The sequence below is a fragment of the Mirounga leonina genome, unplaced genomic scaffold (assembly GCF_011800145.1).
Source record: "Mirounga leonina isolate KUSES-001 unplaced genomic scaffold, KU_Mleo_1.0 Mir_153, whole genome shotgun sequence".
NCBI classification, from domain to species: Eukaryota; Metazoa; Chordata; class Mammalia; order Carnivora; family Phocidae; genus Mirounga; species Mirounga leonina.
In genome coordinates this window covers 37,373,361-37,400,599 of record NW_023270387.1, presented here as the reverse complement: position 1 = coordinate 37,400,599, position 27,239 = coordinate 37,373,361, and the positions used below count along the sequence as shown (strand labels likewise).

General features: G+C 38.2%; 1 protein-coding gene across 2 annotated transcripts in view; it reads right to left on the bottom strand.

Moving 5' to 3' along the window:
* Positions 1-2,583: 2,583 nt before the first annotated feature.
* The window catches only part of MRE11 (MRE11 homolog, double strand break repair nuclease), a 72,304-nt gene continuing 47,648 nt past the window's right edge, over positions 2,584-27,239 (bottom strand). For both annotated transcript variants that reach the window (XM_035009369.1, XM_035009368.1), the window contains exons 15-20: positions 23,692-23,911; positions 22,422-22,502; positions 14,353-14,411; positions 11,878-11,945; positions 6,571-6,649; positions 2,584-3,325 (exon numbers count right to left, since the gene is read on the bottom strand). In XM_035009369.1, coding sequence (XP_034865260.1) covers positions 3,269-3,325; positions 6,571-6,649; positions 11,878-11,945; positions 14,353-14,411; positions 22,422-22,502; positions 23,692-23,911 — 564 coding nt within the window. In that variant the 3' untranslated portion in view covers positions 2,584-3,268. The remainder of the gene's footprint in view (positions 3,326-6,570; positions 6,650-11,877; positions 11,946-14,352; positions 14,412-22,421; positions 22,503-23,691; positions 23,912-27,239) is intronic.

Below are 27,239 nucleotides of genomic sequence, written 5' to 3'. Positions count from 1 at the left end.
TCAAGAATATGGAAACTCTTTGGACTTAAAACACAAACCTTTATTCTATAAAATCTTTACAATAATCTTAATGGTAATTAGCTTTAAAAAGCTACAGAACACCATGAATTAAATGCATGATGGATTAAAAAAATCAGATTACACTGGGGGAAAGTTATTTTTAAATATAGCACATTTCAAAAGACAAATTTCACAATGGGAAACTTTTTAATTTAATTTTTCTAATAAAGGGTTTTTCTCTTCGAAACAGTTTCTTCTTGAACCATTATTTGTAAAATTTATCAAACTGGCAATTTCCTTAGTAACAGGCAGAGCCAGGTGAAATATGTAAAGCAATTTACATCTAAGATTAGAAGGCTAATTTGGTATTACTGCATAGGCTTAGTATTATTGCATAGGTTCCAAATTTACTGCAAAACTCTACTAACTTCCTCCTTTCAGATTTGCTGTTGTATCATCCTATTTGCCATCTAACAATGGACGCGCCACCTTGTGGCAAAGATAAGAGCTTCTCAAAGACAGAAGTCAAGACTGGTTAGCCAGAGAGGGGAGAACACTCAGCAGGCTTCCAGGGCGCTAGAGATAGTCTAGTTCTTGAGCTGCATAGAGGTGCCATGAGTACTCACTTTATAATTCTTTATTAAACCACATGACTTTTCTGTTTTTGTACTCTGTAAATTTTAAAGATTTTATTTTTATTTATTTATTTGAGAGAGCGAGAATGAGAGAGAGAGCGAGCACATGAGAGGGGGAAGGTCAGAGGCAGAAGCAGACTCCCTGCTGAGCAGGGAGCCCGACGTGGGACTCGATCCCGGGACTCCAGGATCATGACCTGAGCTGAAGGCAGTCGCTTAACCAACTGAGCCACCCAGGCACCCTGTACTCTGTAAATTTTAAAAGTTTAGGGGAAACAAAAATGGTTTCTATGGACCTGATTTATGTCATATGCCTAAATGCTTGAACTTTCTAAGCACCAGTCATACTTCCTAGAATTTCCTAGAATTACAATGCATTCTTAACCTTGTAAATGCACTGCTATATTTTTATGATAGGAACAGAACACCAGAAAGGGGTACATTCTTTGGTAAATGATGGAAGGATTTTTTCCCTCAGAATGTTTTCATCACTGCTCTCTCGGCCTCCAAGAGCAACTGCAGGTGTTCTGCGATCATCTGGAATCACCCATACACACCTATACTAACATGTCTGAAAACCCAAAAAACCCTAGATTTTATGGCATCGATACAGAACAGCAAGGCTATATGGCATATTTAACTACATTAACAATATTCCATCAGAAAGGATTTTCTTTCACGTTTTATTTACCATATTGAAGCGACACAAACTGTTAACAAAATGACTTGCATTCGCTGAGAATTTCACTTCTCTAATTGCCATGGAATCATCTTTCCTAGGAGCCATCGGCATGACATTTAGTACCTTTGTCATACCATGGAGCCATTTTTAGAGAGAAAGTCCTTTTTTCGCAAGAACTTTGTCAGCATGCTTTCATGACTGTCTCCTACATTTCCCAGACGCCGCCACCCAAGCCAGCTTCCATTGTACATGGAAAGCAACTCTCACTCCTGGCTTCACTGCTGCTGGGGACAGTAAAGATGTCGGGACAGGTACCTGAGAATATTTCACAGGCCAATGCCTTTGCTGAGTTAATGCTGTTTTCTCACCTAATCTCTTTGCTCAAGTTGGGTACAGAAAATATTTTTTAAAAAAATATTTAAAACACATGTTTCATCCCAATTTATCCCACAGAATGTTATATCCCAGTTCTTGACCGAGGCCATTTCCAAGGGCTATAATATGGAGAGAGCCACTATGCAAATGTTCTGTCTTTTATAATTTGACATAGTCCAGGTGTGACCATGCCAGTAATCATGAATATTGCTCAGTCAAGTGTTTAATTCTGCAAGTGAAGAAATGTCAGGCTGTTGTACCACCAAGACCTGTGGCTTCCCTAAGGAGTCTTTCAATATAGCTACCTCAGAGATGAAAAGAAGAAATACTCAGGGGGTGTTCTAACAGTCTTAAGATGGAGATGGAATTATTGACCTTAGATCTGAAGAGGTCAAATTATGTCCCCTGCCCCCCGAACACAAGGAAAGAAATACAAGCTTGCCCACGGCCTTACCCCCTGAACGTGCCTGATCGCAGAAGCTAAGCAAGGTCAGGCCTGGCCAGTACTTGGATGGGAGAAAATATGGACTTGACAAAGCTGCTTCACTAAGAATTCTGGAACTGGGCATGTCCGATGTTAAGATAAAACATTATTAATATGAAATTTTGGCATTGAGAGTCCACAGAAATTGTATTTCAATATCTTAATCTAATATAATGCTCAACTGATCACTCTATCTGAAAAAGTTCTTCAATATTTTCTAAGAAAAATACAGTTAGGAATAGGTTTTTTTTTTTTTTTTTTTAACACTTTTCCTTGTAGAAATAAATGAGAGAGCTCTAGAGTAAGAGAAGAGAGAACCATAAAGAATGAAGAAAATGACTAATGGGAACCCAGTGGGAACACAATCTTTTAAAAATCTGCTACAACTAAAATCAAAAGCTTAATAATTCCAAGATTTTTCTATTTTTTAATACAAATATGTCTAATTATTCAAAGCATAAGGTACTTCTAACATTCAAAGTCTCAGTGGCTGAACTACCACAAGCTTTAGAAAAAGAACAATACAGAGTAATGAACAGCGAGCGAGCTTAGGCACAGTTTCACAAAGATTATTTTACCTTCAGGAAATCCAGAATCTCTAGAAATTAGTAAAATTATAAAGGGGTCAAATTTTATAAGCTCTTTTCCTCAACTTCGGCTAAACGTAACTACATTAAAATAGTCATAGTCTTTGATCATGAAGCAGAAACATATAGTTATAGATTTCTTTTAATCCTTACTCTCAAGAATGGTATTTAAGCAAAGCCCTCATTCAGTACGACATACACTAATGTATGTGAAGAAAATAACATTCTGATTTTATAGAGCAGCCCCAGGTAATGTTAACAACTAGATTAAAAAAATAAGGAGAGCCAATGTTATTCTGTATGTTCTTGAGCTGGGAAGCTGCTCAAAGGAGTCATGTTCAGGAAATGATACTCAAAAACATAAATTCTTATACATTAAATTTCCCTGTTAAGTCTCTTACAAATTCTGTAGTTAACAGCAATACTTTAAAAAACTGTAAACTCTTAGCTTGCAATGTTTTGATTTTTCCTGAATCTTGAAAACTTCAAAGTTATATTAAATATATTATCTTCTGTTTCTTCTTAAAGAACTTATGTTCATAAAAGGATCGTCATCGTCATCCTGAAATGACATACAAATGTTACGTGAGTGACCGTTCCATGCTTCACTCAGACAAGATAGACATGCTCATGGGTAAACAACAATACCAGTAAAAGCCATTTCCTCCTTTCACAAGACGTAGACTTTCATTTTTCCATTTCCTTTATGAATATGAATAGTCTGTTCATTTATCTTTTCCTCCCTTCCCTAGTAGCTATTTCACCGTGGAAGTAAGTCAATTAAATTCTTAGGAAGCACTGAAAATAATTGATCCTGATATATATATATGTGCATGTGTGTATCCCTACAATATATACCATATACACTTCTCTCAATTACTGACCTTAATAAAGGAAAATAAGGTATGGGTAAGCCAGGAAAATTAATACTCTTCAAGTCATTTCTGTTTGCTTTTTGAATAGGTTTTCTTCCAATTACATTTTATTACTCGTGTTACCTAATGTTCTGGAAACTCACCCCGCAAAATAATGAAGGCACATGACCTAACTCAGAAATAGCTATAATTCTTATTTCCTGGTACCCATTTCATGCCAGCAGCAGACAGCTACTCTCAGACTGCTGCAAAAAGCACCAAGCAAATCAAAATCTTTCAAATCTCTTTCTGGAAAAAGAAGCCGTATGAAAGAGTTCTCATGCTGGAATGAGGCTGAAGATTATATGCATATAAGAGCAGACAAGAGTATCAGATATTAGAATTAGCAGTTTGCTTAAAGAGTAGGAAAATTAACAAATCTCAGATAAGCCCAAATTATAAAATTTAGATGAGGATAACTTAAAATTGATTCTTACATATTCTCTAGTTAAATATTCAGGGAAAGCAAATTTGCCTGTAAATTTTTTCTTTTTCTTTTTTAATTAATTTATTTGAGAGGGAGAGAGAGCAAGAGAGCACAAGTAGGGGGAGTGGCAGAGGGAGAGGGAGAAGCAGGCTCCCCACTGAGCAGGGAGCCCGATGCAGAACCCTGGGATCATGACCTGAGCAGACACTTAACTGACTGAGCTACTCAGGCACCCGTGATTTATGTTTAAGACATTGATAAATAGGGATAATTATTTGGTGTTAAGCTTTGTTGGTGATATCACCATCAACACATTCAAATGTTAGCTAAATTAACTATCTCTAGTGAGAAATGAATGCCTTGAAAAATACAAACTCACATTTATTGATTCATTTTCTGCTATTAACAAAGGCAGAACTTATTAAAAACCAGAGATAAATCCAACTTGAGGCATAATAATTTGCTCATTGTTTTCCTTTGCAGTTAACATGAACTATATACAAATCTTTAACTGTAACATTTAACATGTCTATCTAGATGTTTGGAATGAACAAATGAGTCCACAACTGCTTGCTTCCCTCCTGCAGGCAACACTTGAGTATTTCACAGGGAGACTGAGCTCATGCTGCCATTCTTCTCTGCAGCCTGAACTGCTGTTGAGTCCTCTCCTCAAGCTGGTTCAAAACCACAGCTGGGATACAGGAACATGACAGCAACAGCTGAAGCCAAAAATGAAAGGTGTGAGTCACATGCTGTAGCAGGGATGAACCTGCAGGACATTATACTGAGTGACATAAGACAGTCACTAAAAAGATAAATACTGTGATTCCACTCACAGCACTGTATCTAAAGCAGTCCGATTCAGAGAGACAAAAATTAGAATGGTGGTTACCAGGGACTGGGAGGAAAGGGAAATGAGGAGTTAGTTGTTTAATGTGTGGATATTTTTAATTCTGGAAGACGAAAAAATTCTGGAGATCTACTGCACAACGAAGTGAATATACCTCACACTAGAGCACTGCACACTGAAAAATGTTTAAGATGGCAAGTTTTTTTTTTTTTTTTAAGGATTTTATTTATTTATCTGAGAGAGACTAGGAGAGTGAGAGAGAGAACACGAGCAGGGGCAGAGGGAGAGGGAGAAGGGAGAAGCAGATTCCTTGCTGAGCAGGGAGTCCAATGTGGGGCTTGATCCCAAGACCCTGGGAACATGACCTGAGCCAAAGGCAGACGCTTCATGGACTGAGCCACCCAGGTGCCCCTAAGATGGCAAATTTTACACCGTATGTTTGTATCACAATTAAAAAACTTTTTAAATAAAAATAAAGAAATGGGGCACCTGGGTGGCTCAAGTCGGTTAAGCATTTGCCTTTGGCTTAGGTCATGATCTCAGGGTCCTGGGTACAGCTCCCTGCTCAGCAGGGAGCCTGTTTCTTCCTCTCCCTGTGCCCCTCTCCCCTGCTTGTGCTCACTCGCTCCCTCAAATAAATAAAATCTTTTAAAAAGTTAAAAAAAGGGGCGCCTGAGTGGCTTAGTCATTAAGCGTCTGCCCTCGGCTCAGGTCATGGTCCCAGGGTCCTAGGATCGAGCCTTGCATCGGGCTCCCTGCTCTGCAGGGAGTCTGCTTCTCCCTCTCCCACTCCCCCTGCTTGTGTTCCCTCTTTCGCTGTGTCTCTCTCTGTCAAATAAATAAATAAAATCTTTAAAAAAATAAGTAAAAATTAAAATTAAAAATTAAAAAACAAAATAAATAAAAATAAAGAAATGAAAGGGGTTATAGAGCTAAGAAAAACATGTTAAAGCAATTCAACAAAAACTAGAAAAGGCCCTTCAACTGGCTGCTGTGGAGGAACAGGAAAGGCCAGGCTTTAACGCAGCTGAACCAAAGGATGAGTAAAGCCAAGAGGCTAGTCTTGAGTCTGCCTCTTTCCTATTCCTTCTCATTCAGGTTAGAAGAGATTTGGTAGTTTTCTGGTCCAGACAGAAACTGGAGTTTCTTTCATACGTCCTGCCATGTGTCACCTTCAGTCAATATCTGAACCTCTCTGTAAATGAAAATCACCACCATGTACCCTTTTGTATATGAAATGTGTAAAGCATATAGTAAGTACTTAATAAATATTTTATTAAAGTAACATTAAAAACTTCTAGAATATCATCACCACTTCTTCAAATACAAATGACAGAAGCTGAGAAAAACTATTCTGATCCACGATTAACAGGGCAAATTAAATTAAGAATTGAGTGAATATCATATTTTAAAAATTGGCAGGCCTTTCATATCTGAGTATTTACATTTACTCAACAAATGCTACTTGTTGACTCTTAACATTAAGTACAGTTCAAAGGAAGTTATCAATGTAAGTATTTAAAAAAAATAATTTCCAGCAACTAGCTTAGCAGTCCTTATTTAAATTTTATAAACAGCTAAAAATTGATGAAGATTTAACAATATTACTTTATTACCTCATCTGATTCAAAATCAACCCCTTTAGCTATTTGGCTCTGGGACATGCGCTTGCTTGATGATGATGTGCTTGACCACCTGAGGCAGAAACATGGAAAAAACAAAGAAAGCGAACCAGAGAATTCATAAGCCGTTTTAAGCTCAATTTTTCATTCTAGTAGCAGCCATGAATAAAAATAGCTAATACATTCCCTTCAACCTACGTTAGTAAAAACTTAATGGTGAGGAAAAGGACTCTAGGGCCAGGGTCTGAATTCCAGTTTTGTCTTTGCTAGCTATGTGGCTTCAGGCAAGTTACTTAGGTCTCTGCCTCAATTTCCTCATCCATAAAATGAGGATAATAATAATGTTTTAGACATCTACTGTGTTAATATACTAGATCAGTGCCTGACATATATTCAATACTACACTGATCCTTGCTTATTATTATAGTGCTTAGCATATATTAACATGCATCTACTATCATGCCCCACTCCTGAAAACTGTAACACTGAAATATTTGTATTTAAATACCAGTTATGTTTCCGTAACAAGATAAAGAGATTTCAGGGGAGGCTCACTGCTTTCTAGGGTTACCTCACTGTTCGTATTATTCGTGTTCAATCCAAATCAAATAGCAAATATATACTGAGTGCTTGCTCTTTTCCAGGTACTCTGATAGGCCCTGGGAAATATCAGCGAACAAGATCATGATCCATCCTTACGAAGCTTAACTTGTGGTAATCGAACTCGTATTTGTATGTCTTTTTATCAGCAGGAATTCTAAATCCTCTTAGATCAGGCCACTGCAGCCTATCCAGCCTGCCTGATTTTTTACTGCCACTAAGAATGGTTTTCCCACTTTGAAATGGGGTACATTTAAATGGTTATACAAATACCTACATGATATCCTCAATTTTGCCTCTTGGTCTGCAAAGCCTAAAATATTTATTATCTGGCCCTTTCAGAAAGTTTGCTGACTCCTGTCTTAAATGAAAGCAGCATTTGTAAATTCTTAGCTAATAATTTATTACCATGCTTTGGGATGTTACAGCAAGAGAAGTATGTCTGAAGGTCTTGTCTGGACAAGTAGGTTGAGAATCAAGAGCTCATGTGTCAGAAGGAAAGAAAAAAACCACAGGTTCATCTACATAAGAGTAAAGGACAGGAGGATCTATCAAGCAAACTTGATGGGCAACAAGGCTTTAAAAGTAGAGATCAAGGAAATTTATCAAGTGATCCATCTGGGGCGTGCCCATCTCCCTATACTTGACCTAAGCAGGAACTGGTCAGTTGTTGACTTGTTTCTATCTGTGATAGGAAGAAGTAGATCATTAAGAGCATAAAGCCACAGTGCCAAGGTGGCAAAGTTAAGTGAATGTGTTCTTCTTGGGGGTTGGGCAAAGGGGGTGGTTTACGGAAGGAAACACCCACTGAGACCTGACTCTGCTTCTGATGACTCCCCAAATAACCAAAAGGACCCAGAAACAAGCCAGTTATCTCTGAGGGACAGTGGCTCATCTGATCATAGCAAGAGTCCTAAGTTCTGCATCGGGAAACCCCACAGACCTACAGATCTCATCTGCAAAGGATCCCTTATCCTTAGAAATCAACAGTGGGAAGGGAAAGAAATGGTTTTATCGTTTTGATTGCTGGGTCGAATAAATGGGCCTTGTCCTGGATATGAGAAAGGGTTTAATTTGATTAGCTTCATGAGGATGGCTAAAATAAATAGGGTGTGTCAAACTGAGCGCCAAGGGCTGTAAATTTTCTACCTTTTTGTTCAGATATCATTTGGGGTCATAAATTAGAGGTCCCGTCTAGAGATGTTCAGCCAAGAAGTCCATTGTAGCAGTGTTCTAAGCACAAGGTAACATGTTAAATTGGCTTTATATTGTATACAGCATGTAACAGGTGCCGCAAAAATGTGAGTTCCCCACCACTCCAAGGTGCAAGGACAAAGTTTGGACAACTTTTCCAGGGAAAAGTAGGCTTTCTGTTACCTGTCTGGCAGAAGGGAGTTTTACAACTGGAAGTTACTTCCTTTTTCACGTTACCTGCCGGGCATATTAATGCTTTTATTGCTTACCATTCCTCCTATTATTCTTGCTCTATTTTCCCTAGCCTGTTATTTAATTTATTTAACAAACACAGAGCTGTTACTGTGTGTCACGCACTGTACTTATTAGCACTTTATAAATATTAACCCACTTAAATCTCATAACCCTATGGTGTAAATATTATTATATTCCTTTTACAAAATGAGGATACTGAGGCAGAGAGAAGTAAAAAAACTTGTACAAGGACCATACCTAGCAAGCTGCAGGGCTTAAGTACCGTAAATAATCAAAATAACCATACAAACCATGCCATTAGTAAATAATTCTTCAAAACCCGCCTAAATTGTGTCATTCGGTTGCTGTCATCAGAAACTACAAATCTACAGTGGCTGATTTCAGATCTGCTGCTAAAATGTTAATTTCTAAATTGCCTTTCATCATTTAAATGGTTCTTATTGCCTGCGCAATGGTTTGAGAGGTGAATCTATTATGCTACGAAGCAACAGCAGAGACAGGTCTGGAGCAGAATGCCTGGATGTGTGACTAGCTGAGTCACCGTAGGTAAGTCACTTCACCTACTTTCTTCCAAGTGCCTCACTTTCTTCCAAGGGAAAAATGAGGATAATGTAGTTATAGTTTCATCCCCCTCCTGGGGTGCATGTGAGCATGTAAAGGCTCAGAAGAATAAACAACTCAGTTATTCTTATTACCTCATGAGTAAGTAAGAAAGCAATAGACATTTATTCTACTGAAAAGCAGACAACCCCAAATGGTAACAAAATCAAGGTATTTTTCTTTAATACCCTTAAAATATATGTCAAACATACTAAAATAGTATTTTCATTAGTTCCAATAATGAAAAATAAGGACCTCATGCAAGCTAAAGTTCTACATTCCTCTCAACTACTGAGGCACAACTGGGGGAAAAAACCTCAGAAAGCTACACCTGTTCTTGTTTGTGTGTGTTTTCACTCACAAAGACAAAAATGACCCAACAAGTACGAAAGGGACTCTCTCTTCCTTCAATGGACATATTCTGATATTCCTTCAATAAAACTCCTTTTCCCTAAGCAAATGTGAGTTAGGTTTCTACTGGACCAAAGAACCAAAGGAGGCCTGATTAATATAGGACTCAATATAGGATGAAAGACCTAAATATGAGGCAGGAATCCATCAAAATACTAGAGGAGAACAGAGGCAGCAACCTCTGTGACCTTGGCCGCAGCAACTTCGTGCTAGACTTCTTGTCTCCAGAGGCAAGGGAAACCAAAGCAAAAATGAACTACTGGGACTTCATCAGGATAAAAAGCTTTTGCACAGCAAAGGAAATAGTCAACAAAACCAAAAGACAACCTACAGAATGGGAGAAGATATTTGTAAATGACTTATCAGATAAAGGGCTAGTATCCAAAACCTATAAAGAACTTATCACTCAACACCCAAAAAACAAAAAATCCAGTCAAGAAATGGGCAGAAGACATGAAAAGACATTTCTCCAAAGAAGACATACAAATGACCAACAGACACATGAAAAAATGCTCAACATCACTCAGCATCAGGGAAATACAAGTCAAAACCACAATGAGATACCACCTCACACGGGTCAGAATGGCTAAAATTAACACGTCAGGAAATGACATATGTTGGCAAGGATGTGGAGAAAGGGGAACCCTCCTACACTGTTGGGAATGCAAACTGGTGTGCAGCCACTCTGGAAAACAGTATGGAGTTTCCTCAAGAAATTAAAAACAGAGCTACCTTATAACCCAGCAATTGCACTACTAGGTATTTACAAATATATATATATTTACAAAGATACAAATACAGTGATCTGAAGGGGCACCGTGATCTGAAGGGGCACCTGCACTCCAATGTTTATGGCAGCAATGTTCACAATAGCCAAACTATGGAAAGAGCCCAGATGTCCATTGACAGATGAGTGGATAAAGAAGAGGTGGTATATATGTATACCACCTATATATAGAGTAGTATATGGAATACTATCGGCCATCAAAAAAAAAAAAAAATGAAATCTTGCCATTTGCAATGACGTGGATGGAAGTAGAGGATATTATGCTAAGTGAAATAAGTCAATCAGAGAAAGACTATTATCATATGATCTCACCCATGTGGAATTTAAGAAACAAAACAAAGGATCACAGGGGAAGAGAGGAAAAAATAAAACAAGATGACATCAGAGACGGAGACAAACCCTAAGAGACTCTTAATCATAGGAAACAAACTGAGGATTGCTGGAGGGGAGGGAGGTGGGGGAATGGGGTAACTGGGAATGGACACTGGGGAGGGCATGTGATGTAATGAACACTGGGTGTTATATTAAGACTGATGAATCACAGACCTGTACCTCTGAAATCAATAATACATTATATGTTAATTAATGGAATTTAAATTAAAAAGAAAAAATAAACTAAAAAAAAAAAAAGAGAGAGACTCCATATGTGCTTTTCCCTCTGCTTTTTGCAAGGTCAAGTCTCTCAGTAAGATTTCAGCTTAAACGTGACCTCCGCAGACGCCTTCCCTGATCTCCCTTTCAAAGCAGATGTCTGTGGCCTGTGACATTACTCTTTATTGCTGCACCCTGATAATTTTGTAGGGGCCAATGGCAGGCCACCCCAACATGGGTTACTTTGGCATGAAGATTATTTTGAGTTAAAAAGCAATCAGGTGAAAAATCTTCTTAAGTAGAAATTTTCATTAACTGAGCTTCAGTTAAGCAGTGTCCATCTAAAATACTAACACAGAAATACTAATAGTGCGTCAAGCCAAGCTTTACAGTAATAGCAAAAATGGCAAAAACCAAAAGGGACGAGAAAAAGCATACAAGTGCTCCAAAGGCAGGAAGAGCCAATGTGATCCTCTCTTTAGTGTTCATTCAGCACAGCACCCTGTGTAACTCAGTATGTAAAAATGTGATAATGAAGAAGAGAAGCTGAAATCAAGTATTAAAAAAAATACAAAACTATTTTCTGTTAATTAGAGAGAACACAGAACTCCATCAGGAAAATTCTTGAGTAATAAAGGCAAAAGGAAATAAATTACAGGTTAAGTTTCATTGAAAAACACCTGCAAGAATGCTGCATCACCTCTGTGAACTAGCCTTTGCTCTGTTTTTCACTTCTCTATTTACTTGACCAGTTGAAAATAAATCTATTAAACTTCTATGGCACAGAAAAACATATAGGTAGAATTCTGGATAATTTTAAATTTTTTCAGATGTTTCTTCTTGCAGAAAATCACTGCACCTACCTCTGTTCTGTTTTTGAAGTGGTAGGAAAAATGTCTTCTTCCAAATCTGACTCATCCACCTCAATCACCTAAGGGAAAAACAAAACGGAATAGTTTTTATGGGAATGGAATTTATCTGAATAAAAATAAATAGCTGAATCTCAAAAAAAAATTTTCAAATATACAAAAAAAAAAAAAAAAGTCAGAAAAAAGGGGGCAGAAACCAATTGTTAAAACTGAAGCTTTGGGCCTCTGGGTGGTTCAGTGGGTTAAGCGTCTGCCTTTGGCTCAGGTCATGATCTCAGTATCTCAGTATCTCAGGATCGTGGGATCGAGTCCCACCTCATTAGACTCCCTGCTCAGCAGGGAGTCTGCTTCTCCTTCTCCCTCTGCCCCTCCCTCCCTCCCTTCTGCTCATGCACACTCTCTGTCTCAAATAAATATGTATAATCTTAAAAAACAAACAAAAAACAAAACCTGAAGCTTAGCCTGACTTCCCTCCAATGTTACTCTTCAATTCTATACATGTCTGAGCTCACTTTTCTCCTGAACACCATGGCAGCCGGTGTACCTAGAGGAACATGCAGTTAGACTGGTGAATGACTCACACAACGTCATGTGCAGACAGTGCCTGCGGACTTCTTGGGTTCTAGTGAGGAGTCAGACCATTAGTGTTCCATTTCCAGTTTAAAATTAGGTATAAAACCATGTGGGAAGTACTGGATATCTATCTTTCTATTACATTTATCCCCGTTAAACATCATTTGTTAGTTTTAGATCCCAGTAGAGATATTTGTGATTCCTTTTTTTTTTTAAAGATTTTATTTATTTATTTGCCAGAGAGAGAGAGCACAAGCAGGGGGAGTATCAGGCAGAGGGAGAAGCACGCTCCCGTTTAGCAGAGTCTGGGATCATGATCTGAGCCAAAGGCAGATGCTTAACCAAATGAACCCACCCAGGAGCCCTGAGATATTTGTTATTCTTGGTTCTATCATCCAAAATACTACTTATCTCTCTCTGTTTTGTGTTATCTTGACACTTAATACACATATTTGCTATGTCTTCAACTAGCGAATGAAGCCAAGGGCAAAACAGGGAAAAAAACAGCACCTGAGATCTCCCCCTCCAGGCTGACATTGAACTACTAATAAAAAATTGTTAAATGCAGTTGTCCAAGAAGCTATGAATCTGGCCAATATTTCTGCATTTTGTCATAAAACTATCAGAAGATTGTCTTATGTACCTTGAAAGAATCAAATGTATTCAACACTCCTCCAATCTACCACTGTGTAACCACAATCAAAGAATGAAAAAAAAAAAGCTAGTTTAGCACAACTTGTTCCTTTTGAACTCATGTTCCTGCCTTACAAGAGAAAAATCTAGAAAAGACACTACCTTGTGGATGTGCTAATTTTGCTTTTAGATGATCTGCAAGTGACAGCAGGCAATAGTTGAATGTAAATAATAAAATGGAGCTCAGGATAAAAGTTATTAGCACTGGCACCCACATATCAACAACAACAGGTAGGGGGGGAGATGAAGTTTAGGGAGATAAAAGGACAAAATGAGAATCAGAGCAGAGAAGTTTCCTGGAAAAGGGTCAATTGTGTCACATATTCAAGAGACGAAGTATGAAATTTGAAAAAACACTACTGGGGCAGGTCTGATATAGAGCATGGATTCTCAACTGTAAGTGATAGTAACTATTATTCTGGAAACTTACGGACATGTCTGGAGACATTTTTTATTGTCATAATTAGGGGGGTTGCTACTGGCATTTAGAGGGTGGGGGATAAGATGTTGCAAAAAACCCTATAATGCAGACAATAGTCCCTCCCAGTAAGACTTACCTGGTCCAAGACTTACCTGGTCAACAGTGCTGCTACTGAGAACCAAGACTTACCTAGTCAACAGTGCTGCTACTGAGAAATCCTGACACAGAATCAAGAGCACTGCCTTAGGCGTAAAGACATGTGGGTCTTGAAAGTAAGGTAATAGGAGCATCAAGCCCATATAAAATCTTGGAATCCAAAGGAAGTGCAGAGGGCCTATGTTAAATCTAGAGCTTAAGACAGAGGTCCTTACATTCTAGCTGCTTAGTTTGTCTTGAGTCTAGCTCCAGCCATCAGTGAACAAGCCACAGTATTATGAGAGGATAAATAACAAAAGGAAACCAGATTTAAGTAAGACTTCTATACGCACTGAACTCCAATCTTCAATATTAATATTCCATGCATGGACCTTTTTGGCTCAACACTGTTATCCTTGAAAATATTACTGTAAACATACATTTATAGATTTCTAATCATGAGATACAGTATTTAAAGAAAACAAAAATCCTAGAAGCCCTCAGTCTCGATAATCCATAAAATTCTCTCCAGCTTTAATGCTTCCCACTTTTCCTTCTTTTATTTACTTTGTAGATTAAAGAATTGACAATTCATAATGCAGGGAGTATAAATTATTAACACACAACTATAAAACTTCTTATCTTACCTCTGAATAATTCTTAGCAGCAACATTTCGGGACGGCTGCTGTCTTGAAGATTTAAAGGCTATAATGTGAAAGAATAAACATCTATTATGTTTTTCTTAAAATAACTGAAAAAAATTTGTACATATTGTTAGCTAAAGATCTTGTAAGCTCTATCTGCAAAAATCATGATGGCCAATTATAAAACATTTATATTTTTTAAAATCTAAAGGGAGGTGGAAATATATGTTCAAATAAATCAATGCCTAGCTGCCAGTCTCCTGATTTCCTGGCTTATTCAAGTATAATAACAGGTAACACTCATAAATATACCTACACTAAAAGTATTTTATAGAAACTACATGAAGGATAAAAATCTGACCATCTAATGGATTAAACCCCAAATATATGCTTCTTTCTCTTACAGTTGAAAGTACCATTCCCTGTGGCTATATTACGAACCCTATGGTTCCAGGAAGAGCTTTCTTATTCTCCTCTACTTTGTTAGCCATATCAAAGGAAGAGTCCAGAGGAAATCCTAGAAAACAGTGTATCTTTTATGCTATGATAACACTTCCTTTAAATCCTTACATTTTAGCTTTAAAAACTTAGAAACATGAAGTTTAGCTAACCCTTTATTTTCCCCCAAGTCAAAACAATGACACTATGATCTTATAATAAGAAATATGTTTGGTCTTGGTCCCCATTTCTGGCAGAGCTCCTAAAACCCTAGGAAATTCCTAAGTACTAAGAGCCAGGAAAGTGACTTTTGTTATGTTAATGAAGTGACTTTTGGACCAAACCTAAAACTGGGGCTGGTTGCCAGGGGAACCAACCAGGAAATTGGAAATGAAGGTTGGAACTCAGTCCCACCCCATGATTTCCACAGAGACAGGAGGTTGAATCAATCGCCAATAGCCAATGATTCAATCAATTAATGGTAATGAAGCTGCCACAGAAACCCAAAGGAAGGGTTCGGCAAGCTTAGAGGTGGTGAACCAGAATGCTTCCATATGCCAGGGTGCTGGCCCCCAAACTCTCTGAAGATACAATTTCTTTGTTTGCGACCTTAGCTTTTGTATCTCTTTACTTGGCTGCTGATTTGTATCCTTTGTAATAAACCAATAAATTTAGTGAATAAACTAGTTTCCTGAGTTCTGTGAGCCGCCCCAGGAAATTAATTAAACCCAAAGAGGGAATTAGGGGAAACTGATTGATAGCCAGTCAGAAGCACAGCTAGTTTGTGATTAGCCTCTGAAATGGAAGGAGGCAATCTTGTGGAACTCAGCCCTTAACCCTGTGGAATCTAATGCTACCTCTGGATAGACAGTGTCAGAATTGAGTCGAATTGTAGGAAACCCAGCTGATGTCCAAGAATTGCTTAGTGGGGTGAGGTAACCCCCCACTACCCCCCATACTGAATTGGGTGTAGAATATTTAAAATCTAGAATAAATTTCAAACTGCCAATTAAGAGTTTTATTTTCTCTTAAGCCTTACCAGTTTCTTAATATAAAACAATGTTTTCCCCCAAGACAACCCCCAAACTGAACAGGGCAAGAGGAGAAAAAAAAGACAGAGGTCTTGAAAAAGTCAAAAGCTCAAAGAAACCCAAAGTCCAAAATTTTCATAGTCTGGAAACTAAGGAATTGTTCTATCTAGCCTAAATTTATGATTTATTCATTTTTCCTATTCCAGGTCTATTCCCAGTCTTGTGATGTCTATCTGAGAGGAGAGATTAAGGGCAGAAGCAAAGTTTTTATCCACTCTACTCAATTACTAGGGCCTCACATCCTAACTCTACGCAAAAGGCTAAACAGGGCAACTGAATAAAAAAATCAGCTATCATGACTCTTAAAGAATATTTCTGCTCAATAATTATTCACTAATTGACTCCTCAAACTCTCAGATCCTGACGAGCCCTCCCATAACAAACAAAAACAAACCAAACCTTCCTTTCTTTTTATCCCCAACAAATGTCAGTGAGAGAAATTAACTTTATCAGAAAAATAAGCACTGAGGTCTGTTAGGAAGGCAATACAGTATGGTGGTTGTAGAGTTAAACTCATTTTGACTGACTAGCTGGGTGACCAGAGCCAAGCTCCTTGGCTTTGTTAAGTCTCAATTTCCCCACCTATAAAATGATGTGGGAAACAAAGGCAAAAGAAAAATTACTAAGTTTCCTTACTACCTAGAGCCCATTGACAAGTCCTTGAAACAGGCAGAGTGACATTCCTCTAGGGACTCAACTGCCTTGAAGTTGATACTTTGCTAAGGGCAAAGGGCAATCTTAGCTCAACCCCAGGATCCTGTAAGTCCACTTTAACATATAAAAAAAATTCCTTTGAAAACTTCCTTTAGGGGCGCCTGGGTGGCTCAGCCGTTAAGCGTCTGCCTTCGGCTCAGGTCATAATCCCAGGGTCCTGGGATCGAGCCCCGCATCAGGCTCCCTGCTCCACGGGAAGCCTGCTTCTCCCTCTCCCACTCCCCCTGCTTGTGTTCCCTCTCTCACTGTGTCTCTGTCAAATAAATAAAATCTTAAAAAAAAAAAAAAAGAAAACTTCCTTTATCTCTAACCCCCAAAATACATGTTGACAATCATCCCCTAAGTATATGACCCACCGATATACATCTGAAGGGTCTCATGACGGACTTTTTACTAAACAGTAATAAATGACCTTTCCTAACAATAGCTAGCCCCCTCAGGATCCTGGAAACCTTGTTTCCAAAATACCTGGGAGGCTTACACTATCCTCAACCCCCTCCCAACTTGGAAGGATATAATGGGCCGCTCCTCATGACCTCCGTGCAGCTCTTTCTGCCCACGGGTCCTGTCCCTGTGCTTTAATAAAACCATCTTTTTGCATCAAAGACGTCCCAAGAATTCTTTCTTGGCCGTTGGCCTCAAACCCTAACGTCTTTCCTACATCATAAAATAGTGTTAATAATTCATGCAGAAAATTGCTGAAAAGATAAAAAGAGGTGGTTAATGGAAATAATTCTGCCACGTGCCTAGAAGTAGCAGGTATTCAAATAATGTAGCTAGCAGCAGTAGCCGTAGATGCGGCAGTGGCCGCCATGACAGTAAACCACGCGCAATCACAGAGCCTTCAGGGGGACTATTCACTTACTCACCACCCTCTGCAGACAAACTTCAAGGGAAAAATTTGGGCTGTCAACTATTATTTACAATTGCTGCTGGCTGGAAGTGTAATATCTATTGTTTCCAATAAAATTCCAGTACAACAATAAATCTCTACACTCCACAGGGCTTGATAATGGTAGAATTGTACCGTTATAGCTTTCTTCATACTTCCATTTACAATAGGGGTTTGGAAGTTTCAGTTTTAAAGGTGCTTTTGTCCCAACATTACAGTAGCTATAGTTAGTACCCCATGGTTATTTTGTCAGAGACTTAACACCAAATCCAACCTAATAAAAATGTTTTACATGTATGTGTTAAAAAGTCTATTTCACTTTTCAAAAAAGTCCCAATGTTAGAGATAGTTCAGCTGTAAACCATTTGACCAAATGAATTTAGATAAAAGATAAATTTAGACAAATATTTATAAAACATCCATTTTCATAAGTTTATCTTAAACACTGCCACTAGTACTAATAGCAGCAATCATTGTTTGGATTCTTACTAAGTCCTGTGCTAAGTAATGTATACCCATAAGTTCAACTGATACTTGTAACTACTCTGTGGAGTCCGTACTACACTGCCAATTTTATAGCTAAGGATCTGAAGCTTATAGAATAGAAAGAAACAGTTTACACTTACTGGCGGCTTAATATGTGTATATACTATGCCAAATAGTCCACGTGTATCTTCTCATCAATCCTCAAAATAACCCAATGAGATAAATGCAATTGTCAGCCCACTTACAGATGAGGACACTGAAGATGGAAAGCCCAAAAGGACACAGAACTAGTAAATCAAGGAGTCAGAATTCAAACCAATGGCTGACTTTAGAACCATGCTTTTAACCTTTATGCTATCCAACTTCTAAGTAACTTTTATTCAGCCATTCTCAAGTATTTAATAAGCATCTACTATAGCCAGGCACTACGGACACCATGATGAAATGATGAAAAAGAATGACTCCACCCCTGTTCTGCTGGTGCTTGCGGTGTAAGGGCGTGGAACTAGCCAGTGAAGAGCTGGCCGACCATACCAGGTCTGACTCCAAAGCCCAGGTTCTTAACCACACCATCTGCTGCAAAGGCACCACAATTAGATTTTTTCCTACACATAATTCAGGAAATCCTAAGTTTCATATTAATTTGGCTTACTTTTTACAAATGAGTATTATTACTTGTAAAAGAAGGGTTATTTGTGAACATTTTAAAGTGCTGAACTGGTCTCTTGTCTTCTCTATACAAACAGCTTTATTGCACATTATCAATGGATAACAGAAGAGGACTCATGAAAGAATGTCTGTGAAAGGTCTCACAGGCATAGCAGTTCTGAAAGGAGCTGAGGGCAGAAAGTGGAAAAAAAATGCTCACAAAAAACCCTATGAGATATAAAGTTCTAGATGCAAAGGAGGCAGCCACATGTGAGTTTTAAAGAAAGAAAATAAAGATAAAAAGCTCTGTATTTGTTTACTGTGGTCTAGGTTTTCAGATAAACACTGCTGCTCAAAGCTACCCAAATTGCTTCATCAAACATATAAAAAAAAATTCTAGTGGCACTGAGTTGATCACATAAAGAATTAACAGGCCAAAACAGAAGAAAAGCTCAAACTTAGAGAGGCAAGCAGAATCCTTTTCCCTGGGGACCTGCTGATCTGGACAAATGTTCATACTGTTTTGACAGTTCTGTAGAGAGAGGGTAAGAGCTAACACAGGTCAAGGCCTGCTCAAAGTAAGGGACCTGATGCATTTCCTCCCTACCTTAAGCTGGGACCCCAGTGGTTAAGGAGAGAAGCAGATGTAAACAGGATTTTGCAAGTACATTATCAGCTGGTCAAACCTCAAGTCACAAGTTTAAATGTAGTTTTATGTGGCCTAAGACGTGTGGTGCCCCTAGAAGCCTGGAGAAACAAATATGAATCAACTCTGGGGCAACTTAACTTCATCCCTAATCTCAAATTATTCCTGCTGATCATTTCTTACGGACAACAGATAATGAAACACGCAAGGAAACAAGTCACTGTAAATGAGAACCAACAGAAACAGAAATCAGAAACGGACAATAAAAAGACGCCAGACATTTAGACACTGGGTTATTAGACAAAGACTAACAGAACAAATATCCTTACTAGGCACACACAAAATTACAGAGAGGCTTAAAAACATCTGCAGGGAATTTTTAAAATCACACAGTGTATTTCAAAAGAACTAAGTGGAATTTCTACCCCCACCAAAAACAATGAAAATAAAAAATTCAAAGGACAGTTTTAAGAATAGATGGGCATGGGGGCCTGCTTGGCTCAGTCCGTAGAAAAAGCGACATCTGATCTTGGGGTCATGGGTTTGAACCCCATGTTGGGGTTAGAGTTTACTTAAAAAAAAAACAACAGATGGGTGAATTTCTTAGAAGATCAATATAACACAGGAAGATAAAACAAGGGAAAATACAAGAGATTAATAGTCCCGGGAGGACAGAGTGAATCTTACATTTATTTAACTGAAGACTCTGAAGGGAGGAGAAAAAGAGCACAGAGGTATTATCTAAAGGGAAAGGATTTTCTAGGAGTGATGAAAGACACCAATTCACAGTTTCATGAAGCCCAATAAATCCTAAGCAGGATAAAAAAAAGAATCTCATATCTAGATTCATCAGTGAAACTGCAGAACACCAAAGACAGCCAGCTGGAGGAAAAAGAGACTACTTCAAAAAAAAAAAAAAGCAAGCTTAACTAATAGCTCATTTCTCAACAACAAAATGGAAGCCCAAAGACTCACTTTAAGTGATTAATTCTGCCCATTTGTGGCAAGGAAAGCTTCACATAAAATAGTTAAGCCAGGACGAAAAAAGGCAGTTTGGGTTAAGGTAAAGGTAGGTATGCCTTTGTGTCAATGCTAACCAACTTCTGGTGACTTAACCTGGAAGTGTACATATTTTTTTTCACTTTGCTTTTCTATCTCCCTGTTTTTTCTTTTCTTTTTTTTTTTTATAACAAACATTTTGTAAAGGCCTACTATGTGCCAGACTCTCTGCCTCTCATCTTCAGAACAACCCACTATGTACAGTCTATTATGGAAACAAACTTAGGAGTCTGAGTGACTTGTTAAAACTCACAAGGTTTTTTTTCCATGTTGAACTCTGCCTAGATCCTTTCTATGGTGCCTATTTTTCCCCTTCTCTGCTTTTATCTTACTCCTGCCAAGAATGGAAGAGCACCTTTTTGGACGTCATTTCCTAAAAGACAACATGCTTTTGAAGTCAAGATAAGAATCTTAGCTGGCTCTCCTCAAGTACTAAATAACCAGAGTAAAAATACAAAACAGAACTTTTCAAAAAATATTATTATTTTTTCAAGTAGGCTCCATGCCCAACATGGGGCTTGAACTCACAACCTCGAGATCAAGACTTGAGCTGAGATCAAGAGCCGGACGCTTAACCGGCTGAGCCACTCAGGTGCCCCCAGAACTCTTGATAAGAAGTTTCTTTAAGGGGCGCCTGGGTGGCTCAGTCGTTAAGCGTCTGCCTTCAGCTCGGGTCATGATCCCAGGGTCCTGGGATCGAGCCTCGCATCCGGCTCCCTGCTCAGCAGGAAGCCTGCTTCTCCCTCTGCCACTCCGCCTGCTTGTGATCCCTCTCTCGCTGTCTCTGTCAAATAAATAAAATATTTTTAAAAAATTATTAAAAATTTTTTTTAAAAAAGTTTCTTTAGGAGTCATTTATTGGATTTACGCAACTGATAAATTGTTGAACACTAAAACAACAACAACAAATAAGAGTCATTTATTGGATTTGATGTTTGTATCCTTCCTCCAATGTCAGTTGCCATCCAATAAATGTCCAAGACTTCCTCTGATGGTGTCACAATTCACTTCCTTCCGGGCGGTTTACTCTATCTTCACATTAATTCGATAGGTTATTCTGTACAATGCAAAGACCTCTCTACTGAGAACCAGTAGCTAGGTCTCTAATCTTATCTTGCTCTGGAAACTAGCAGTACAGTTGACCCTTGAATTCAGGGGTTAGGGGCACTGACCCCTGCAAAGTCCAAAAATCCCCATGTAACTTCTTCTAACTCCCCCAAAACTTAACTACTAATAGCCTATTATTTATTGGAAGCCTTACTGACAACATAAACAGCTGATTAACACTTATTTTGTATGTTGTTTATATACTGTGTTCTTACAACAAAGTAAGCTCAAGAAAAGAAAATGTTAAGAAAATCATATTTTTCATATGGAAGGGAAAATACATTTACAGTACTGTAATTTATTGGAAAAAAACCCACTTATTAAGTGGACCTGCACAGTTCAAACCCACTCTGTTCAAGGATCAACTATATAGTGGTTAACCACTGGTTCTGGAGTCTAGGGAATGTGGGATTAACCCAAGTTCTAAAATTTACTAGCTGTGAGACCATGGGTAAACTGCCTATCTTTTCAAAGCCTCAGATCCCTTTTCTGTAAAACAGGGATAACATAAGTATCTAACCACAGAGCTTTGGGAAGCATGCAGTTAACTCTTTCATAGACATTGGCTATTATGAGTATTATCTTAAATACAGATCACAGACTTTCTTGTGCTAACCACAGAGCTGGAGAAAAGAAGCTTAAGAAAGTAAACACTATATTAAGAAGTGGTTCTTTCTTGATCATTGTTGACATATTGACCAACTGACTCATTTTTCTGCCTTCAGGGTCTCTTTATAAACAGGAAATAATCAAATCTGTCTAAAAGTAAGGGATTATAAAAAATACTTTTTAAGATTCACCCTTTTCAGTAACTCTGATGAATGGCAAAGACCTTTTAAAGAAGAATTTATCTTGTAATGCTAATAACCCTTTTGACCCCCCAACAATGGCAACACAAACCAATGAGGTTTCCTAATGAGGATTTCCTAGGTCTTCCTATGTTGGGATTTATAAATAACTGCTAGAAAATCATTTGCAACCCATACTCACCATCTATAATAGACATGTTTCTAGGTGTTGACATAGTGGCCTTTGAACTTCTGCTTCGAGTAGAAGTCTCTAGACCAGTGCCTATTGTTAGAATAATGAGCAGTCACTATACAATTGTATCAGTAGCCAAGGTTTTTTTTTTTAAGACAATGCCAAAATGAAATGTAAAAAAAGTTACATCAAAACATAGTTTATGTATAAAAAGTCAAAGACATATATAACAAGAAACACATAGTCTAATCACTTTTCAAAAACCATACTTACACCACATTTGGTTCATACTCTTCCAATCAAAATTTAAGGAAACATTTTGTAAACGTAAGGATAATGAAAATAAATTATCACTAGAGGATGAGGATCTCTTTCCCTGGAAATTTTTAACTTTTAAGTACTATTTTACCAGCTTAAAATTCCAATGGATAAATATTTAATAAAAACAATTTAAAAATATTCCTAGAAACGAAGTCATACAATGCATCAGGAAGTCACTGGATGGCCAATTTTCTATTATTTGGATTATTCAATGACAATAGTCCCACGTTAAATACAATGATGGCAATTAATGTTTATGACTGCTTTAAGAAATCAAATTGTTTTAGGGTAGTATTCTTTTTGAACAAATTTTATGAAGCCACTTTATAAAAATAAGGGCATTTGTATCTTATGACAGTAACAAAAATAATGTTTATGACCTGGAGTTTCTTCCTGCTGCCAATGGTCATTAGATAGCCATTTTCCTTAGCAGCTCATATCTGCCCATTATTTTATAGGTGTGAGAGTAAATATGACATTAAATGTACCCAAAAGGTACTGTGTGAGGAGCGTAGTGAAGTTCTTAAAAAAATATGTTAAGAGTCATTAAAACAGGGGCGTCTGGGTGGCTCAGTTGTTAAGCGTCTGCCTTCAGCTCAGGTCATGATTGGGATCGAGCCCTGCGTCAGGTTCCCTGCTCCACGGGAAGCCTGCTTCTTCCTCTCCCACTCCCCCTGCCTGTGTTCCCTCTCTCACTGTCTCTCTCTCCCCCTGTCAAATAATAAATAACAAAAAATCTTAAAAAAAAAAGTCATTAAAACATTATGTGCACATGGCCATTAAAATCTATTTAAGTAAACATACATGTCAGGACTATATTAAAGACTGGCTTTATGCATTATAAACACAAAATTTTAGAAGATAGCAACACTTAATTCTGACGATAGGAATACGATCCTGTGTGTCCCGTTCAGCTGCCAAGTCTGAATGTGTGTGCAAGCTGGTACCGAGTGCTAACCTCTTCCTCTCTGAGACCCCCCTCTCCAGGCTGAGTTCTGTCCTCTTCCTCCTCGGCGGCCTCTTCCTCGGCCTCCTCCTCTGCTGGCTGCTGCTGTGATGTCCTCATCAGAGTCCTCAGCCATCTGTTCTGCCAAATCTATACTCATAAGGTCCTCAGCACTAAAGGCAGAAGCAGAGTCCTCAGACTGAGATCTGAGGGCTCTGGCCCTTGTCATAGCCTGAGAGGGAAAGAGGAGAAAATACACACTAGTAGGTAATACAGCATCCTAAGTCATTGATCTGGTCATTCAGATAACATGCACTATTGCCAAACTGTCTACACTATTATTTTTCACTAATCATGCTATAAAAATGCCAAGCAGGACAACTCCCCTCCCCTGTCTGTCAAATTCAATTCCTACAATTTGTCAGATCAATCTGCCATACTATCTGGAAAATGAGACCTTTTGAAAAGCTGTGCTGAGAACGATAAAATTCCACAGAATCAAAACTTTTAGAACTGGTAAGAATATTAGCAATCGCCCCTAATTCGACATCACCATTTGTAAGAGACTGTCATCATTTGAGCTACTCTGTACAATGGGCTCTTAATAAGTGACAAGAAAAATGCTTACAAAAAATGTCTGTTATCTCTGGGTGATGAAATTTTAGGGTGCTCGTTTTCTTCTTTATTCACAAATAGGATAAATTTTCTACTATATAGTTTTTCTAAAATATTACTCTGTAATCAGAAAATTATGAGCAATCATCTCTTAAAAAAATTAAGTAGAATTAAGAATAAAAAGATAAAAAGAGGGGCGCCTGGATGGTTCAGTTGGTTAAGGGTCCGACTCTTGATTTTGGCTCAGGTTGAGATCTCAGGGTTGTGAGATCAAGCCCTGCATCAGGCTCTGCACTTAGTCTGGAGTCTGCTTGTCCCTGTCCTTCTGCTCTCAAATAAATAACTATACAAAAGCTTTAAAAAAAAAAAAAAGATTAAAAGAATTAAGTAGAATATAATAATTGAAGGCCTGGGAAAGAATAAAAAGCTTAGGACCAAGAATATGCCACAAACTTTAGTATATGTGCTGCCGAAGCGAGCACAATATGCCACAAACTTTAATTTGATAAGAAACTGCCGAGAAAAGACAAGTTTGAGACTTAATGAAATATTTTAACTCTGAAATGAATACAGATTTTTTGATTAAAAATAAAATAAAAGCAATGTTGCTCTGAGCTCTTCCCTTAAACTAATCAAACTGTAGTAAGGAGAACAGAAATGAACATGATGAGAAAATAGCTCCAACTTCTAAACACAAAAGTTCTGAAGAGTTAATGGATATAATGAAGATCTGACCTAAGGAACAAGGTAGAAAAGAGTCTTAGGCAGTACAGAGCTCTCTAAAATTGATCTATATATCCAAAGGGACCATGACTATAGTCTCTCTTGCTTGGAATAAAAAATTCCAGGACTAAGAATAGGTGGGTAGAGCATTTCTGAGCTCTCTTGATACCATGAAGTAAAGAGAGGCAGGACTAAATGAGGAGATGAGAAGAAAGCACGTAGGGTAGAAGTAGGAATGAAGTGGGAGGTGGGAGATAATCCAGCTGTATGATGATGATTTCAGCTTAAAGGAAGTAACAGCAAAATCCCAGCATGAAGGGCTCAGCATGGCATTACCATGTAAAAAGAAAAAAACTTCAGGGAACATAACAAAGAAGAAAAAGAAAAAGGGATGCCTGGGTGGTTCAGTCGGTTAAGCATCTGCCTTCAGCTCAGGTCATGATCCCAGGGTCCTGGGATGGAGTCCCGCAAAGGGCTCCTTGCCCAGCAGGGAGCCTGCTTCTCCCTCTGCCTGCCGCTCCCCCTGCGCGCGCGCGCGCTCTCTCTCTCTCTCTGACAATAAAATCTTAAAAAAAAAAAAAAAAAAAAGAAAAGAAAAAATCGCAGAAAGATTTCAACTCATTTTTCTTGTCCCAGATGAAGTATCGTCAATCCTCATTATTCCCAGATTCTATATCTGCAAATCACCTACTTACCAAAATTTATCTGTAAACCCCAGAACAATATTCCTGATACTTTTGCAGTCATCTGTGGACCAGTGCAGTGGTAAAAATTCCGAGTCTCTTTTTTTTTTTTTTTAGATTTTACTTATTTATTTATTTGATACACACAGAGAGAGAGAGAGAGAGCACAAGCAGGGGGAGTGGCAGAGGGAGAAGCAGGCTCCCCGCTAAGCAGGGAGCCTGATGCAGGACTTGATCCCAGGACCCTGGGATCATGACCTGAGCCGAAGGCAGATGCCTAACCATCTGAGCCACCCAGGCACTCCAAAATTCCGAGTCTCTTGACACACACATTCCCAGATGAAGATGAAGAATGGAACACTCAGCCTTTCTGTTTCAAATCTCACACTTTAAACAAGTGTCCTTTCTGTGGCATATTTAGTGCCATGTTTTTCACATTTTTGTGTGTTTAGTCAGTGATTCAGTGTAGCTGAAGTGCTGTCCAGTACTCCCAAGTGCAAGAAGGCTGTGATATGCCTTACAGATGAAATAGGTGTGTGAGATAAGCTTCATTCAGGCAAGATTATAGGGTTGCTGGCTCTAAGTTCAATGTTAATGACTCAACTATATATTAAAACAGAAATACACATGAAAAAGGTTATGTACTACTCGGGATAAAAATGCTATAACCAGTAGTTGGCAGGAACCCAATCCTGTTATTTCCCCTAGGAGCAATACGGTTCAGTATTCACTAGGTTAGTGTTTGCAGTGACATAGAACATAAAGAAATAACAAGAACCAGCTGTACTTTTTAAAAAGTACACTTAAAGGGAAAAAGGAGACTTAAATTACATAATTAATAAAACAGATCTAACTGATGTATGTTGAACTCTATACTCTGAAAATAAATACAGACTTTTCAAGACCTCATGAAATGTTTAACTAATACATCATGGGGTGCTAAGAAAAACATCAACTAAGTTCTAAATAGTAAAGGGTATTATACAGTCTAATTGCCATGAATAAAATTAGTAATTAATGATAATTAAAAAAAAAACCTGCCTCCAACCCACAAACTAAAATTGCAGAAATCTAGAAAATAATAAAAATATTGTATACTGGAGGGGGCCTGGGTGGCTCAGTCGTTAAGCGTCTGCCTTCGGCTCAGGTCATGATCCCAGGGTCCTGGGATCGAGTCCCACATCGGGCTCCCTGCTCGGCGGGAAGCCTCCCGTCTACTCCCCCTGCTTGTGTTCCTGCTCTCGCTGTCTCTCTCTGTGTCAAATAAATAAATAAAATCTTTAAAAAAAAAATATTGTATACTGGAATATACAAAACAAAGCAGTGTTTATAAAGCCTACAGCCTGTTAAAAAAGAATGAATGAAAATAAGTAGATTTGATATTCCATAACATAGGACAAGTAAAGTCCATCCAAAAGGAATTGTGAGAAATCAATAAAGATATAATCATAAACAAATTTTAAGCAAAAATCCATTCAAATTAGTAAATTTAAGAACTGATCCTCTGGGACGAAGTCACATTGATAAAAATCACTAACT